This window comes from Rhipicephalus microplus, chromosome 10, assembly GCF_043290135.1.
Source record: "Rhipicephalus microplus isolate Deutch F79 chromosome 10, USDA_Rmic, whole genome shotgun sequence".
Taxonomy (NCBI): Eukaryota; Metazoa; Arthropoda; class Arachnida; order Ixodida; family Ixodidae; genus Rhipicephalus; species Rhipicephalus microplus.
In genome coordinates, this window is record NC_134709.1 from 12669301 (window position 1) to 12687980 (window position 18680).

The 18680-nt window shown below is 42.8% G+C and overlaps 2 protein-coding genes across 4 annotated transcripts in view; both read left to right on the forward strand.

The window, feature by feature from the left end:
- Positions 1-4369: 4369 nt before the first annotated feature.
- On the forward strand, positions 4370-11723 carry LOC119180808 (ribitol-5-phosphate transferase FKTN). Its single transcript, XM_037431944.2, has 8 exons — positions 4370-4679; positions 5399-5434; positions 5683-5868; positions 7475-7779; positions 8846-9102; positions 10628-10761; positions 10838-10962; positions 11398-11723. Exons 1-8 carry the CDS (start codon positions 4584-4586, stop codon positions 11624-11626), a joined length of 1368 nt encoding a protein of 455 aa, XP_037287841.1. The 5' UTR covers positions 4370-4583; the 3' UTR covers positions 11627-11723.
- Positions 11724-13911: 2188 nt separating this feature from the next.
- Eps-15 (Epidermal growth factor receptor pathway substrate 15) overlaps positions 13912-18680 on the forward strand; it is a 35684-nt gene continuing 30915 nt past the window's right edge. For all 3 annotated transcript variants that reach the window (XM_037432475.2, XM_037432476.2, XM_037432477.2), the window contains exons 1-4: positions 13912-14136; positions 15274-15318; positions 17135-17224; positions 17856-17999. In XM_037432475.2, coding sequence (XP_037288372.2) covers positions 13927-14136; positions 15274-15318; positions 17135-17224; positions 17856-17999 — 489 coding nt within the window. In that variant the 5' untranslated portion in view covers positions 13912-13926. The remainder of the gene's footprint in view (positions 14137-15273; positions 15319-17134; positions 17225-17855; positions 18000-18680) is intronic.

Sequence of the window (18680 nt, forward strand, 5' to 3'; positions counted from 1 at the left end):
ACCCGGGAAACTCGCTCACTCTATCCACAGCGGTGCAATCTTGTTCACCTAAGTTATTTACCTAAATAGCCTTGGAACATAAAGCACAAGCCATCTTCGTCGCGCCTTCAGTCACACCCGTAAGTTTCACGCTTATTTTGGACGTCCTTGGCATTCACGTGCTCGTATTCCCCAGTGGCATTAGCAACATTCGTCTTCATCTTTCTTTCACGCAACTTGTACATAGTGTGGTATTGCATATCTACTTTGAGTATGACTAATAATTTGAACGGTGCCATACTCAATCTTCATGGCTTACCTCGTGTTTTTTATTTCATTTCAAGGGGGGAAAAAAAGGAGTTTTCATGGCGGCGTAAGATATTATTTTTATTTGCACTTGGAGCTCAATAGCCTGTGTTAACCAGCGACTTTGAATGCTTTTTCTGTTTTCATGTGTGTTATTTATGTTATTTATTGTGAACATTAAGGTACTCACAGGGAGTGAGCACTCATGTTAATTCATCAAGAGCCAACTAAAACTGGACATGAAGTGTGTAACGCGCTCGAGAGGGCACGAGATAATCTAGAGTTCGCTATCTTCTTTCATCTTGCTTTCTCCATCTTGCCGTTACTATTTTTGCTTTTGCCATCTCTCCGTTCCTGTTTTAATTGTCATTTTTCTTCTGAAGGTGGGTAGGGCTATTGGTCACATATGTGAAAGCTCATTGTTGGTGTTAAAATGATAATTATGCTCTGCAAAGTAAGCAATATACTACACATACATATAATAGTGCAGCTTCTGAATATAGAAATCTATATGTTGGCATGTCTAAGATCTGTTGAGAGCTAAGCGTTTAGTAAAACCTATTCAGTTCCAGAGTTGCGTCGATATGTTCATTGTACGTGTGTATCCTTCAAACCTGTTGGACAGAGTTTCTTGCGTCTGAAATAGTGTTGTCACACATTTCAGAAGTGCAGTGTTTTTTTTTACACTTACATCCAGTGCAGTCAAAGCATCAGCTTTCATTGAATCCTCGCTCATGGCTCAGCGGTGTTCTAGTTGCTGCATGTCACTATGACCTCAAAGCTCAATTTAACTAAACAAGAGACTCAAAGGTTTAGCTCAGCCTATCTGGCTGGCATCCCCGGCGTGCCAGCGTCAGTGAACATATCATACGGAAGGCCTGTCATGCAAATGTGTGATACAAAATACCGCCGGAGCTATCTCTGCCTTGAATTTGCTCAGTCATTCACGGGTGAATGAACGTCGGGGTGAGAGGAACTCGAGGGTAAATGCTTGTGTGACATTGCCTTATCTCCTGACAGGACTCACTGGAGGAGTGCGCAGACACGCCTCGATTTCAGGTGTGCCACTAAATTGTCGTGTTGCTTGAAGAGCTTAGTTCAAAAGCACAGTATCAAAGAGCTTAGAGAGGATATATTAGACATGCATTTATTTAAAATGTTATTGATAATGGATATAAGACGGAGGCTGCTTGCTCATGTTTTCGTTTCACCTTTTCTAGTTGCAAGACAAGCAGAGTTCTGCGTATTCATACGAGCTAGCAGAGGTTGTGGCATCACTCAGCTGTTTTCGACAGCGCTGCCTTAAGCTTTTCTTAAGGTCAATTGAGTGCCGGCAGCTTGTCAAAAATTGAAATCTTTTGGGGTTAAGGCTGCTTGTTATGAGATCGAAATGTTTGTACAGATTTCACTTCCTGTCACGTGAAGTAGAAGCGTATTTTTAATAATTAGGTGTTTCTATAGTTGCAGTGAAACGACACGAGCATCAGTGTGTGCCTCGAATCGTGTATACTACAGTAGGCGTTGCCAGGTTGGATGAGCCGTGTTTTGACCGACTGCGAGCTGTTCTTTGTTCCGCCAGCGTCACGCCTGCGTGAGCACTGACCCCGGTTGAATTCAGGCTGTCGAAGTTCAAACACAGTGTTCATGTTGATAGTGTTGCTTATACACGCCTCGTTGAACAACTTAGGTAGGATGCTTGCTTATTTTAGCATCACTCTCACCGTCACTTCAATGGAATCCCATATTATTAAAATCGCTTGTTTGTAATTACAGTGTTTGTACATAGTGCACTAGTGCACACATAAATGCTTACACTCACTCAAGATTGTGTTGATGCTCACTTTGTTGTTTATTTTTTCTTGTTGACTTTGTTTGTTTGTTGTTTCCCATCTGGTGTGTGATTCGATTACCACTGGCACTTGTACATTTTGACCCGATTGCGTGAGGTGCATTGTGTACTCTATCAATTACGAGTTACGACGTCAAATAAATTGGTGGTTTGCGAGTTTGTGCTTGAGTGAGTTCTTCTTGACTGATCAAATAATGTCCTGTAAATGAGTGCTACACAAACTACCATCAACCTACTTCAGTTACAGAATACAGAGCAAAGACTCTTCTGAAAGTTTCGAGCCTGAACAAGTAGCAAGAGCCCATGGTGACAAAATGTTTGCTGCATTTTAGTGTATAGATCGTTGAATATCAACACACATGACCCTACGGGCTTGACACAACTTTGGTACTTTGATCCCTAGTGAAATAAACATTTTTTTTTACAATGCTTCTGTCTTCACATCAATATTAACAGCTAACACTGAAAAGTGAAGTGGATCCCAGAGAGCTTCCTTTTCATGTATAGGAACAGATTAAAGTCCGACAGTTGATGAGCTGGTCAGTACAGCAGGACCTTCGTGAATGACAACCAACATTCTCTATAGTAGTGCAACGTGAATGGAACTGTACTGTGGAACAATTTCATTCGAGGGTACGATCATTTTTACAGAATTTTTCCCGACTCGAGCCCGGACGCTGTACTATATATGGCCAATGCACGCATATGCAGTTACCCTTTCATCCACTTTACTTCTTAATATTTACATTACATTTACTACTAATAACATCCTTGTCAGTATTGCCCGTTCTCATTAATATTGCATCTAACAAAGGCACCACTGAAAAGTTTTGATATATTTTCATTTATCTTACTCTCCGAACGCAATATTGCATGACGATAGTTATAGCGCGAGAACAGAACGACAAGAGGGACACGAGCGCTAAGACACAATCTGTCGTCTCTTTGTCGTCGTTCTGTTCTCGCGTTATAACTATCGTCATGTCATACCAACTAGCGCAAACTGCCACACCTCTAAGCAATATTGCAGTAATGTATTAGTCCAAAAGCAAAACATGAACAATAAACCCACCAACGAGCGGGTGGTAAGCTGGCTTCACCACATAAAACGTCTGCTTGTGGAAAAGCCTGATTTAACGGGTTTAAACCCCGTTAGATATGAGAGTTCGGACCGCGTTCAACTGCGAGCGTTACCTTCCACCATGTCTCGTCGATTAGTGTGGCACCCTCCTCAACGCAGACTCGTCTAAGCCGGACACCAAGCTGTTTGTAGGGTTTAGAAGTAAGAATTACCGGATGACTATCGAGAATTACGTCGACGGACACCTCAGCTGTGTTCCCCGACTGAAAAGGCTAAGATTTGTGAAGTTCATTTAATTAAGCCGTACTTTTGCAACTGCACTTTGTTGCGTATGGATGAGACTGTCAGCCGCGCTAGCTAGCGCCGCACGGGAATGTTTTGATTGCGTATACAACCATCCATCCATGCGCTTTGTCATATTGTGCGTGTTGTCCTGCCAAGAGGAAGCAGCAACTACCTTGGACCGAAGAAACAAGCGTCTACGCGCGAAGCATTGGGCGTTGGTAGTGTGGTTAGAATGAAGAGGAAAAAGGCACCTAATTTCTGTCTGCCTTCAGGCGACACGGCGCAGTGCCTTATAGGGGTGGGGGGAAAGAGGGATAAAAAGAATAGAAGGAAAATAGACGGAGAAGAAAACAGCCAAGCGAGAGGAAAAAGAAGGAGATAGGAAAGTGGGGATCCGGTCGAAGCAGTCCAAGGGCGGGGTGCCAGAATGCGGGAGCTACACGGCGTCAGGAGACCGCGGAGGGCGAAACAGTCGGCGGGAGCTTCGCTGGTGTCGGAGATCGCGAGGGCACAACCGTCCAGCTTGAAATCCTGCGAGCGAATCGAACTGCCCTAGTTAGCATAATTGGGATACTCATGATTACGTCGGTAACGCACGGTAACAAGCAGTACCGGTTTTACCAGCCCTTCTATACCAGCAGGCTTTTCCTTCTCCTGCATGCGGAAGCAATAGCTTTTACTTCTGTCTCGCAGATGGTGCCTTGGATGGTGCGCCAAAACGCAAGAAGCAGCAGCAAGATGCAGGAAATGTCGAAGGCAAAAAAAAAAAAAAAGGGGGGGGGGGGGGGTTGGTTTCAGTTTTGTAACAGTTTAAACCGCTTCGATCCAACGCAATCCAGAGACAATCCAGAACCCAAAAGTGGGGAAAGGTCGGGTAGAAAGTCGGGGGGTACTTGTTTAAGAGCGTGTGATCACGAATATCCATGCCTAGATTTTGTCCCGTAGGGACTTTATCGTTAAAACGCGATCACTCTGCAGCTACTAAACTTGTTACTCACCGGAAACAGCTTTCGTTCGTCCGCCGAGGACACCTTGGCCAGCGCAGGCCCCGTCGACGCTGCCGACGTCCCTGCAACAAGTTGAATGAGAAGGAATGCGATCAGACTCTTCTGTTTGCTTGGATGCGGTGCCCTCCTCCTCGCTGTTCAGTCCGTTGTTCTTCAGTATATCTTCAAGCAGGTAACCATTTCTAACTATCACAGCAAATTGTCGCCGATCGAGCCTACGCATGCTACTGTTACAGAGGCGTGCATTTGGCGAGTTACTGACGAAGTATGCTGCGTTAATTAGCTCGGGTTTTTTTGAGAATCGCTTTGGTTAGAAAAAAAAAAAAACGTTCGAGCTTTTTCGCGTGCTTCCCCTACTACTGAGAATATTTTAGTGCTAATTTATGCAACTGACACGCAAGCTTGTTCTGAAGCAGGTGTAATGTAAATGAAATTCATAATGCTATGAATAACAGTTACCCTAAATGCAGCAGTTCACAGCATTATGTAAACGTGTTTCACGATCTTTGTTATGAACAGCTCACAAGCTTGTTTGCATTTTGCAAGCAGTGAAAATGCACTAATTCTTATCAAGAAACAGTAAAAGTGTAGTAGCGTTTGTAATAACCAACGCAAATTATTTATGTTTATTGTTTTAAGTGTTCACGTACTTCGCATTGTTACGCATCTGCTCACGTCTGTTAGTGAGACTGGTATGTGGCTGAAGCATATGAACATCCTGAGCAAAGGTTTGCTAGTGTCAGTCATTTGGTTTTATTTTCGCCTACTTATTTCAAAGTGTTTTTTTTTTCTAAATAAAAGTAATTATTCATTTGGATTATTTGCAGTTCTTCCTAGCATGTATCTTTTTACCGTCTTCTTTACACTATAGTGGTTTCTCTTGTTTTTCAGGAAAAAGACTCTGTTCAACATTTTAGCCCATCATGGGTAAGTCACTGTACTATACACTAAGTTGTTTAAAGAATTGCATCAGTGCAGTGATGTATTTTCGCTGTTCTCGGTTCTTTATGTGCGCTGGTGCTTTAACTTTAAAATTTTTTACAACATTCACGCAAGCCTTGCAGTTAATGCAATCTTGCGTTTTGCATTGTACGTGAAGACCATCCTGCTTCAGCCAAAATGTTGGCTTGCAGTATTTAAAATGAAATAACAGCTGCTGGGTTGACTTCTTTCAGAGCCTGATCAGAGACGTGGCCGATGCGGCAGTCCAGACCGGCTTCCCGCTTTTCATCTTGGATGCGGGCATTCTGCAGTGTCTTGCAGACAGGACAGTCCCGGTTGAACGGCCCTCTTGCTTTGATCTCCCTCGGGGCCAGACCTTTTTGCAGTTCGGCTCACTGGGACAGTTTGCTACTCAAAAGGTTAGCTGCATTTAACTCCTGTCTCAGCATATAGCTCGATGTTTTACTTTTTGTTGAAGCATTTGGTGTCTGCGAACTTATGTATTCTAATGTAGTTGCACTGAGCGAATGGCACGGAAGACTAGCCAAGAGAGCAGGAAAGTAAGTTTGAAAAGTTTCAAGACAGTTGAAAGTTTGCACGCATACTTGTCCTGTTCTATACTTCCTCAGTCTTTTGTGCATTTCTCTTACCACAACAACATTAGCATGTCACAGTAACTAGCTCGAGTTGCAGCATTTCTAAACATATCTGAGCAAGTATGTACAGCAAAATGCTTCTGTGATAAGTGTTGTGAAAAACTTGTGTAGAATGGAAAGTTGGGGGGCTAAGTTGAATACTTGCATAATTGATGTGCCACTAAAGATGAAAGTGTAGGAAGCACAGAGTGCACAGGACAACTCTTTGCTTCTTACATCTTCCTCTTCAGTGTGCTGTTCTGGACACCATGAAATTTCACCATATTATCATATTACATAGTGGTGGCGTTTTAAGCCAATGGGAGGGGCTGTAGCAGCACTCTGGCCAATCAGAGTGGAAAAAATGGCGAATTTGGCAACAGATCCGAAATACGACAGTTGTCATAATAAACAATGTCAAATGATATAGCTTTGGAAATAGCTTTCCACACTGTGTCTCGCCAAATAGCAGCCAAAGGAGCTGCCAGGTGAGCTACACTTAAAAGTTGCTATTTACGATGAAATGTGACATCTACTCCAACTGTTGAGCCAAATATTGAACCTCAGATTGCATGGTTTGCAGAAATTATTATTCATTGCTCTACGATTTTGAGCAAGCACATCTGCCAATTTCGCAGCTAATTTCAAATTTACGCACTGTTTTGAGAGAGCGCTATCCCTTTCGCGTTCCATGCCCATGCAGGCCCGATCTCAAAACGCCAACACCTGAAGTTTGTTGTCGAAATTTGATTTTTTTTCTTTCCTTCATACTGATCACACGTAGCACTGGGCGTAGGACATCCATGTCAATTTCCAGGTTTCCACGAGCAAAAGCATTGGCCTTCAAGATCTGTATTCGCACTTCAATGGTGGTGCGGGCAATGCACTAGTTAGCAAAAGCTTGGCCTCCAAGATCTGTTTCTGTGGCCCAGAACTGTTAAATTGGCATTGGGCTCATCATCGGAGGTTCTTCCATGCCATGTTTATCGCAGTCTGATCGCATTGCCTTTGTATTTCCTGCGTCTTTGATTCGTAATGCACTGTGCCATGTGAGAGCCAGAAGAATTCTGAGAAAGTCCATGTGCGCTGTTGTTTTTTCTGTTAGAAAATTTTTGCTGCTGCCATCTTAAATTTTGGAGCTGATTTGGAAAAGCACCCCCCCTCCACTTTGCCAGTAATTTATAGTTCTTTTTTGGGGGGAAGGGGTGGGGAGCAGGGTTTTCTTGGAATTTTATGGTGTGAGTGTATTAATATTTGTTGCATCCTGATTTTGATGATAATCTGAAGGTTTAAGGCTATGTCAGATAATTCAATATATCTGCCTTAAAATTAAATTGTAATGCTCATGTCAAGTCACTCATGTTTCTCAGTTGCACCGATTTTTTGGCAGGAACATGACTTCCTGTCCCTCCTGACTCGTGTGGGTTACAAGACATCGAAGCTGAGTGTTCCCAACCCCAAGGTGCTGGCCCATGGCCTGGAAGTGCTCATCCCCACCCACTACCTCATCTCCCAGAAGCCGAACACTGCAGTACTTCACGTTGTTGTCTTTCATGAGCGACCAGGCAACTTCTGGTGGCATGCAGCTGCCGCGGCAGATGAAAAAGACGCCAACGAGACAGACGTCTCATTTAGTAGGCTGATCACGTCAGCAAGAAGCCATCAATTTATCAAAAGTGACGGAGCATATGATAAGTGAGTGTCCCAAATGTGCAAATGAATGAAAGGTTCATACTGCTTCCTTATATTTGTAAATGGCTAGGTTTGAAAAGGTGAGGCTAAAAGCTGTTTCACGTAACTCAGAACACAGCTAGTCAAGCCGTCAAATTCACGCTGCTGTGTTTGTTTTGGTGATGTCGATTGGGGTGCATTTTAAAACACGTTCACATTGCAAAGTGTCCATGTCAAAGCATGCTCTTTTTTGACTGCTATTCATCAAAGCTTAAAAATATCATAACACATGTATTTCTTTATGCTATGTTTGAAAAATAATTCAGGGTCTGTCTCAAAGAATGGAAACAAGCAACCTTGTCTTGGGGGCTCGAGCCCCCTCACACCAGTTGCAATGTATGAGAAACGAACCCGCCATTAGTGGTGACTTCGAAGAGAGAATAGAGCGAACTAATTTTTTTATTGTTGTTCGTGCTACTGCAGTTGCTGCATGTGAAACATCCTTAATATAGAAATTGTATGCGATGTTTGGCAGAGAGAAACGTGAGCCAAGTAGTATTGCACATGTGTCTTGGCGATTCGGCAAACCAAAGGCCAGCTGTTTTAAAGTCAGTCATTCTAACCAATGGAACCAGGAAGAGCACTTACATTGTAGTGGAATGAAATAATTGTTACAATCAGTCAGATGGTTTTCTGAACAACTTCCTCTTGATTTTTGACCATTTGCAGCCTGCTTAGGTCCACTGTAGGACGAAAGCCACTCCCCCCTGTGATTTCCAGTTTACATTATGTAGCGTGAGCCAATTTGCACAGCTTAGCTGCAATTCATGAAATTATGCCTGAAAGTTATTAATGCACATAACAGAGGTGGTCGTAAAAAAGTTACTGGCGTTATTTCATGATAAGTTTTTTATTTGCATTTGTTCTTCAGCTTTGCCTCCATGGGTCATACATATTATACCGTTTGAATATGTAAGGATTCAGGTGTTTTTTCGGTACATTGAAGAATGGAAAATAATTTATAGGCAGCATGCCCTGTTATGACGTTATGTGCTGTTGCTTACCACATGTAATCCTTCTGTTTCCTCAGAGTGGAAGTCCTTCCATGCGACGTGGGCGGAGGCGTGCGTTCATTCGTCCCCACGCAGTTTGGCACGTTCGTCGACGAGCAGCCATTCATCGAATGCAATGCGACGCGTGCCCGGCTCTTTCACACCATCCACGGACGGGACGAGACTCCTGAGGCTGAGCTGTTCCGCCTCAAAGTTCACCGCCTGCTTCTCAAGGTCAAGCAGCTGCTGGGAGAGCTCAGCGTTCCCTTCTGGATCAGCAGTGGAACTTGCCTCGGTGTGTCCACAACTTGTCTTTTGTGCTTGCGTAACTGAGAGATGAGTTAGTTGGTAAGTATCCATTCTAAAAGACAGGGCGTGCAAACACAAACACTTACTAATCAAGGGCGGTGCCAGGACCTCAGTACCGGGGGGAAGCACCCACAATGAGCGAGTTCCTTCAGAGGCAGGGAACTTTGTCATTGTGTTATGACTGTATTCCCTTTTGGGGGAGGGGGCAAGCAAAAATTTTTAGAAAACTCCAGCCCCCCCCCCCCACCCCACCCCCCGTTCCCACCCCTGGTGCGCCATCCCTGTTACTAAGACCTGCAAAGGCGCAAAATGGCAGAAAAGAAAAAAAGACATTAGAACATATCTGCGCATACCCATCTGAATTACTTGAAGGCTGCAGCTATTATAGACAAATACTGCTTTCGTAGAAACCACAATGAACAACCGAAAAATCAATGTAAATGTGCTAAATAAACTTTTATTTCATTATCAATAGTTCTTTGAAATTTTTTAATTTAAATAACAGTGCATTGCAACATGTGCTACAATGCACATTTTGCAATGCATTATTATCGTAGTTGTTGAGATGCATTTCTGTTGTGAAAATCGTTCGCCAAATTGATGGCCTGTCTTCTCCAGTGCATGAGTTGCTGCCCTGATGAAGACCAGGCCCCTTGCTGGAACGTTGGCTCTGAATACTCTCCTTGGTCAATGACCTTTTATCAGTCGAAGCATACTCATTTCTGTAAATAGTGTGTATGAGTACATTGTGCTTGTCTTGTGACTTGGCTCGCATCCAGTTGCCGTGTGCAAAAGACAAGTGTTAGTATTTGCATCTGTGACCCGGTTGGCAGATGTGCAATGTGCAGGAATGAACTTGCAGTCAGAAAAAGGGCTGAATTTTATCAGTGCGTAACTAAACACGGATCTAATAAGGCAAGCTACGGAGTCTCACAAGAGGAACACCTTTATTAATTAATTTATTTATTTATGAATACTGTGGTCTTTCTTTGAAACATCATAGCAGGAAGGATACAGGCTACAAGATGTGCAATTTTTAATAAACAAACAAGGTACAGTAACAAATGAGTAACAATTTTGTATAAAAAGAAATACAAATGTACCTGAATATAATTATCAGTGTGAAAGTGTAACATTCTACAAAATTATAACTATTAAATGTTAAGTGAAGCTACCTTCAAATGATAGTGCATTTGAGATACATCATTAAAAAAATTATACCAGTCTGTAACAGTTTTTAGGGGGAAAAATTAATACTTGTGGCAATTAGTTCATGAAGTTAGGGTAGCTATCGTGTGACTTAGTCACTTCTGTGTGCCATAACCCAAAGAAAAGTGGGTAATGTTTGAAGTGCTGCCATATAAAGCTCTGTACAGTAATCGTTAAAAACATTTTGTCTACATATGCGATTTCTATCTACAATAAATTGTGTTCCACTTCTTGGTAATATTTCAGAGAATAACATTTGCCCTTGTGAGTTATAAATAAAATGCATTTGTTTGATCCTTCAGGCTTCTTCAGGCAGTGTGATGTGATTCCCTACACGACTGATGTTGACATTGGAGTCTTCATCAAGGACTACAAGCCTGAAATCATTTCTGCATTCTCAACGCATGACATCCCCCTCACGCACCTGTTTGGAAAGGTACAGCCAGTGCTAACTAGAATTTTTGCTGCTTCGATGCGTGACGCTGTTCTAACACTGCCTTTCGCACAACCAGGTCGAAGACAGCTACGAGCTGTCATTCAGAGATCGTGACGTCAAGCTTGACATATTCTTCTTCTATGAAGAGGACGACCACATCTGGAATGGAGGCACACAAGCTAGGACCGGGAAGAAGTTCAAGTGAGCTTCTTGATTTCTCATCTCATTAATTTTGCACACACAATAAAGCGCTTTATAATGCACTGTGTTTTGTGGCAGAATATTCTATGCATGCTCCTACAACAAGCTGGCTATTGTTTGGTAACTATGATGTAATGTTCATTGGCTCTGGGCAAATTAGTAGCCAATAGTATTATTGAACTTTTAGATGATTTACTTTCCAAGTGGCTTTTAAACTACTACTGTATCTTGAAAGCTTTTCTTTAAGTACAGATAATATGATGCTCCATGATATGAACTAGAAGTGGAACTGAATGAACTATTATTGTTCCTATAGAAACATCTGCAAGCACATTAGTGTACACGATGCATACATATATGTGAAGTTTCACTGAATATGTATGCACAGGTCGTGGGCATCTGCATGTGACTTGAATTGTTTTAATTTTTTCCTAGGTACACATTCCCGAAGTTCAAGCTTTGCTGGACGGAGTTTTTGGACATCAAGTTGAGAATCCCGTGCGAGACGGAGAAGTACATTGAGGCCAACTATGGGCCCAACTGGTTTCAACCCTTAAAAAGATGGGATTGGAAGGCAAGCCCTCCTAATGTTGAAGAAAATGGCATTTGGCCAGTTGAAGAGTGGCCACATGTCATCAAGCTGTTCCCATTGCCAGAGTCGTAATGTGGCTTTTGTTGCTGTCGTGTGCTACATTGGTTTCGTAGATGCAAACACTGCAATAAAGGGTGTGAACTGTTGTACAGATAGCATAACACTGGAACACTGCATCTTTTACATCGTCTCTTTTCATACACAACCACATAGGCATATCATTGTGCACCGTCAGTGGGCATTCTTTTCCAAGAACGTCATACTAAGCAGTGCCTTTTTTTTTTCTTTTTTTAGCCCTTGAATGTGCAGATAACTTTTTAGTTGGTTTGTGAAAAACTGAAATCTTTATTAAAAGACTTTCAAATGAAAAGACATTGCATCAGCACTCCCTTTCTCACTTTCTTCTTGTATCAGCATAGCCAATAGAACTAACATTTGGGTACTTGAACTGGTATAGCGCATTATGGGGAAGAAGAAACGGCCGAGCAGACCGACACAAGAGGACAGAGCGCTCTGTCCTCTTGTGTCGGTCTGCTCGGCCGTTTCTTCTCCCCCGCAATGCGCTATACCAGTTCAAGTACGACGAACCAACTCGCCCGATCTTCAACACTCGTGTAACATTTGGGTAACTTGGTACTGATTCGTCATTCAATGCATGACACCAAACAAGGACAAATGTGAGACTGAAAGAACACCAGTGCAAGATATAGGTATTTGAATGTGATATATTGAAGTGTCCTTTTTTTTTTTTTATTAAACCAGTTGACAGTTGAGACAATACCAGTTGCATACAAAGTAGGATGACTTGCAAGTCTGACCATTGTGTAGGGTCATGTCAAGTTGCTGCAAAAAAGTGAGGGATGTAAGTCCTGATTTGGAAAAGCTTGCGCACATTAATCGCTGCCACACTCCGCAAAGTAAGTGAAATCCTACATAAACAGACTGGCCGAACGGCATCCAGCTTGAAGCAATGAGCAAAAGCAGGAATATAGAAAAATTGACATAGAAGGTTGGCCAGATATCCTTGAGCTCAACTAGCTACTGCCTCTAAAGATTTTTTTATTCAGTGGCAACTAATTTTCTTAATGAAGGTGTCATATGGCTCTTTTGATGCGAGTCATGTTCGTCGACCACAACCTACATTTCTCATGATGCCACTGCACATGCAGCGTTACTGTGGCGGAATATCGCTAAACACTTCTTCATCTCAGAGGCTTTTGTTCTGACAATACTAGTTGTCCCAGCCTCTAACAAAACCCTTCGATAATGGCAGAGGGCAGCACAGTAAAATGAAAAATTGTGGATTAGCGTCCTTCCACTCTTTTTGCAGATCAGCCCACATGATCAAGAAACTCGGATCAAAAGAGTACCATAAAGCACCTATAATAAATATATTATAAACAAGTTTAAGAGGGCCGTACATAGAAATACTGAGTATAATATTTTAAATTCTGTTTTCTCATTTTTAATAGCAGTGTGCCGATTATTATAGGCTGATAAAATGTGACTTTTTCGCATTTCACATTGAAGCATCAGCACTGGTTTATGTGAGTGTGACATAATGAATTTCAAAATATGTTATGCTTTTATGCTGCTCTGGATCAGTAATAGTGTTTTCAAATATTTTAGAGTCAATCTCTACGGTGTCTTCCGTTCCAATGGAGCATAGCGAAAAAATATGGTGCAGGGTTCGCAGATACAAGGGGCAATGAAATCTTGATGAAATCGAATAGACTTCATGGTGCCATGGTGAACTGATATGGAAATTTACCTGCAGCCTAACCAGCCATATTTTGTTCTTGAAGTCTTTTTTTTTTGTATATGGTTAGAGTACCAGAAGAGACCAGCTTTATTTTATGTGTTTGAGAAGGTGCTGTTCACTCATGTACTTCCCCACAGAGGGAATAGCCGAGTATTAGCCGATCCCCCCCCCCCCCCCCCCATGTGGGTAGGTGCCAGTGATCCCAGGAGCATCATCGTTACCATGGCGGAAATTGTAAGATTGGGAGAGAGACAAATAGGAGCACCACCCAAACCACTACATCAATTGCAGCTGTGCATTAACCAAGCTTGGCTAACCTCCCTGCCTTTCCTCTCTATTTACCTCTCTCTCTCTCGCATGAGTCATTTATATCGTCTCACTTCTAGCACGATCCCTCTCCTAGCCACATTTATCAGCACGCGCAATTTCAAATTTTCCCGCCTACCAGTGTGGGTGCACAAAAAGGCCCAGAAAAAGTATTGAATTTATTACGTACGCAATAAAAAACTTTTTTATGCGTGCATTAGTTTGGTAATTACTGAATAGAAAAAGCTATGCAGCCCTCAAACGTTTTGGAGAAACTGGTTTATTTATTACTGTTGCTACGGAGATGGCGCTAACGGCGCTCTTGTCTTCGCGAACCAATTTAGTTTGCAACCGAACGACAGTCGGCAACATTGTGAAACTGGCCGCGGAAAACCGAGGAGAAGAAGAAGGAACGAGAAGCGAACGAGCAGTCGTATCGCACTCTCTCCGCGACGGAGGTGACGGCGATTTTCTCGGCGTCGCTGCTATGGCTGCCCTCCCCACACTTGCACAGGTTAGTTCGTCGCGATCTGGCGTACAAGGAGCATCCAGTGATCCCGCTAAGCTCGGCGCCGCAGCAGAGCTGCTTTCACGCCAAGGGGGCGGAGTAGCCTGCAGAGCTGCCCTCACCGCGGAGGCTCGTTCGATTAGGGTTAATTGTCACCGTAAAATGAGTTTTCGGCCCCAACTTGGCCCACAAATGTGATCTCGAGCGCGCTCAAACCGCGGAGCACGGCCGGCCGCGTTCGGCGGGAGCACTCGACCGCACCTGAAATCCGTCCGCTTGACGGGTGAGGTTCGGAGAAGGGTGCCCGAGCCAACTTTCGGCTTTAGTATGTGTCAACTTCGGAATAGCTTTCTTTTTGTTTTGTTTTGTGAGCGCACGAGCTTGTAGCGGTGTTTCCACTGGTGTGCAGTTATGCGTAGGTTCTTTCACGCATCGGCGAGCCGGACGCCGATTTTTTGAGCGGGCGTTTCGGCTATGCACATCGCATTTGGAGACACGCTTGGATGGTGGCGATCCAACACCTGAGCGTGCTGTTGCGGATGTTTACTATTATTCTCCGCGCTTCTTCCTGTGATATCCAGAACACACACTGAGCAGGAGTATAATGCAGCAGCAGTATAATGCACAAATATAGACGAAAGGCTGGCTAATCTATTGGCGTACAACTTCAGCATTCCGTGGACGCTGCCGGGTTATGAAACTGATGCTGCGCGTTCAGCGGCTTTCGAGTCGTAAACAACGTACCATCCGGATCGGTCTAAATTTATCTCCTATCCACTGTGGTACGTGCCGGAATAGTGAGGTGTACTACCTTCAGGACCTACATTTCATACAAACATTCCCAGGCCTGCCAGATAAGGCCATTTAGAGCTTCGCGCAGCTACGACAGAAGATAACACGCGCGGCAATTTTACGGGCATCGGAACGCGAGGATTGTGATGCATGCGGTGATGATAAGGCGGGGAATCGTCGCGCTTGTTCGGATTTTGTTTAAATGTAGTTCGATGTGCCAGTTCTCTGCGTGCGAACCACTTTTGCTTTCTTTTCTGCGCGCCGCGTTGTTGTGCAGTGTAAATGTTCTGTAGGAACTTACGACGTACCTTCGCCTCTTTTCTGTGTCGTAACCGTGCAAATCTGTTGCAGATCGCCGGAAACCACACCACGGTATACGAGGCTTTCTATCAGCAGGTATGATTTATTTTCAGAATCAAAGTTGAGATAAAGCGCTCCCTGCTTTGAGTTACTTTCGTTCATTTTTTTTTTTTCTCTCTTCTGGACGACCACGCCCAACCCATATATACTCTGAAAATGTTTTAAAACCTTTGGATGGGGATATGTGCTCGAAATAGACCTCAAGAATGATCTGCCTGTATATGTCCAATCGTGCTGTGCTCCATTTTTATGTTTTTCTTTTTTGCCTCCACATTTCTAGTTCTGACGTTTCCTTTAAAGTGTCAAATCTTTGAGTGTACTAAAAAAATTGTTTTTGTGCTAATGAATAGTAGTAGTGCTCTGCGTGTTTCTGTGGAGAGAGGCATTATATTTGATGCAGGCTGCCCAATGCACAGTAGTGCAACAGGCATGTTATCACAATGTGGAAACAAGACAAGGAAGGAAGTCCTTGCCCATTTATTAACTCTTAATTTTCGCTGTAGATTATAGCTACAGCTTTTAACTCTGGTGTCTATAGTTGGCAATTCTTGTGAAGAGCACTTAGTGCAGCAGAATTTTTGTACAGAACATTATATAACGGGAAATATCTTCTCCAAACAACAGGAGTTTCATTCACTGAGAAAGTGTTACAGAACTGTTTTTTCGCATGCACTATACGTGCTTAGATATGTTAAGAATGTGTCGGTTAGTTTCACTAGATTGTTGCTACAGCTCCCAACTCGAGTGTAGTGGCATAGAACTTTTTCGGAACATTAGAGAACAAGAGAAACGTGCTCCTAAGTTGCATTCGCTGAGAAAGATTTTGAAGACTTTTTCTTGTCTGCCACGGAGGTTCAGCGGCTAGGGTGCTCGGCTGCTAACCCAAAGGTCGCGGTTTTGATCCCGGCTGTGGTGCTCACATTTCGGTCGAGGCAATGTACTGTGCAATGTCAGTGCACGTTAAAGAACACCAGATGGTCGAAAGTTTCGGAGCCCTCCACCGCAGCGTCTTTCGTAATCCTATCATGGTTTTGGGACGTAAAACCCCAGATATTATTATTACGACTTTTTCTCGTGTATCCTCTTCACATGTTTACATATGGTAGCAATGTGTGTTGGGTGTTTGTCTCCTGTTTGTCTGCTACAATCAAGAACCAAATAACAAGCAGTTGTGTATGGCCTTTATCAAGGTCCAATAGAGGTCGCTGTCTGAACCATTGGCACAGCCAGAGTTTTGTATAATAAATCATATAATTTTGGGTTTTGAACATACAGAAAGAAATGTAACATTATGATATGCTATAATGGACTCTGGAAATTGCAACCATGTTGGGGTTGTTCAACGTGCTCCTAAATCTAAATACACTGGCATTTCCGCCTCTGTCGAAAAGCACCCATGGCGGCCAGGATTCGATCCCATGACCTGCTGGTCGGCAGTCAAGTGCCATAAGCACTAGATCACTGTGGCGGGTGTGCATTTGTATGTTTACGTGTATATGTACACATGCAAATTAAAAAAAATTCAGGGGAGGGAGGTGGGTTGAAACCCCTTCTTTAATTAACCCTGGCAGCGTCTGAGGCCTGAGTAGAAGACATATGTCACAAAGGTATATTTCAAGGTGCCCTGCTTTTTGAAAAACCTTTTGAGCTTATTTCTGAGAGTTCATTGGTAGAAAAGTTAAAACTTGGGTTGAAATGGTCGAAATGTTTTTTATTTTCGGGGGGTTATCCATTTGCATAACCTAGCAGTTAGGACTACTGCCCCGCTTAATCACAAGTTATGTCAAGGCGATTTCCACTTAATGAGATGCTGATGTGCAGTTCAAGGTCACAACGGTGCTTGTTTCAACAGGTGGATCCGGCAGGCATCAACCACGTTGGGGCACTTGAGGCCGCGACATTCCTAAAGCGCTCTGGGCTAGCAGATGCCATTCTGAGCAAGGTATACCTCGATTGCTGTTGCTTTTGTGAGAGAGTAACATTATGTGCTCGAAGTCGCAAATACGTTTCTGTGAAGTGGCATGTCATTTGTTTATTTAATTAACGTTTTTATGCTTTCTCTAAATGGTAGGCAATTTGCCAAAATAATGAAGATTGCTACTTGTATTGTTTACCCTTGCAAAAAGAACTTGCATCACTTTTTTGAACATGCGTGCTCTTTTCATTTGGGTTGTACACACTCACATTACATATGTTGTACACGTTTGCAAAGATTGTGTTATTACTTGTTTGTATTTATCAGCAATAATAACAGAATTATATGTTATAATTATTAAATATGCCCACTTTATTAGTCTAAAGGAGATGTATATTTTGTACAAATTGTGACACATTGTTTGCTTATGCTAATTTAAGAGCAGGCACAAATCAATGTGTCACTTTCAGACCCTACATTCATTGGTTTCTTGAAGGGGTTGGCAATAACAGATAGCTCCAGCACATCATTCTGCTCATCCTCATAGTATTTCAGCTCAGTTCTGCATGAAAAATTTTGTGGTTTGACATATTATGCGGGGCTCTTGTTTCAATTTATGCGGTTGATTGCGACACTTGGCTGTTTGTGGGCATTGCAGATTTGGGACCTTTCCGATGCTGGCGGGAAAGGGTTCCTTGACAAGCGAGGCTTCTTTGTCGCGCTCAAGCTGGTCGCCCTCGTGCAGAATGGCAAACAGCCTTTACTGGCAAATCTGACGTTGCCTGCGCCACCACCAAATATGGTATAGTCTTTTTTTTGTCCTGTTCTAGCGCTTCACCATTAGAGGCACTAACCACAATTTGAATTGAAAACCAGTGGTACGCTTTCTGCTGAACTGACGCCTGTGTAGATCGTGTCACCAATATTTGGATGTTTGACTCTCTTTCTCTTGCATTGTGGTTGAAAGGTTAAGTGTGTGCAAAATATGACGCCGCTTTACTCTGTCGCAGTATGTTACGATTCGTTGTAGGAAATGAAGATATTGCTTGTATTTTTCTGGTAAAACACATTTTTTTTGTTAGACTCTAGTCAAACAAGTTAGTTCATATTGAAAAATTATACTTCAAAAACTCTCTTGCAATTTGTTTCACTATCATAGGTTCATTGATAAATGAGGAAATCGGTGTAGAAAGTTTTGCATTTAAGGATTGCAGTTGTTTTTTTTATGTTGGCCACATTAGCCCAACGAAAGTTTCTGACACTTAGTATATTAACTTTCCGGCTCCCTCAGAAGACGATGCAAGTCATTTTTACCAATTGGGAATTAGAAGCAGTCAATCTGTTATCCCGGGGACTGGTGCGGGAACCTCGACATGGAATCGCCACCCATATTTTCTTTTTGTGTTCTCACGTACCATATTCTCGCAGCAAGTGTGTTTTGTTTTTCAATATTGTGAAAAGGTAATTTACTTATACGAGAAAA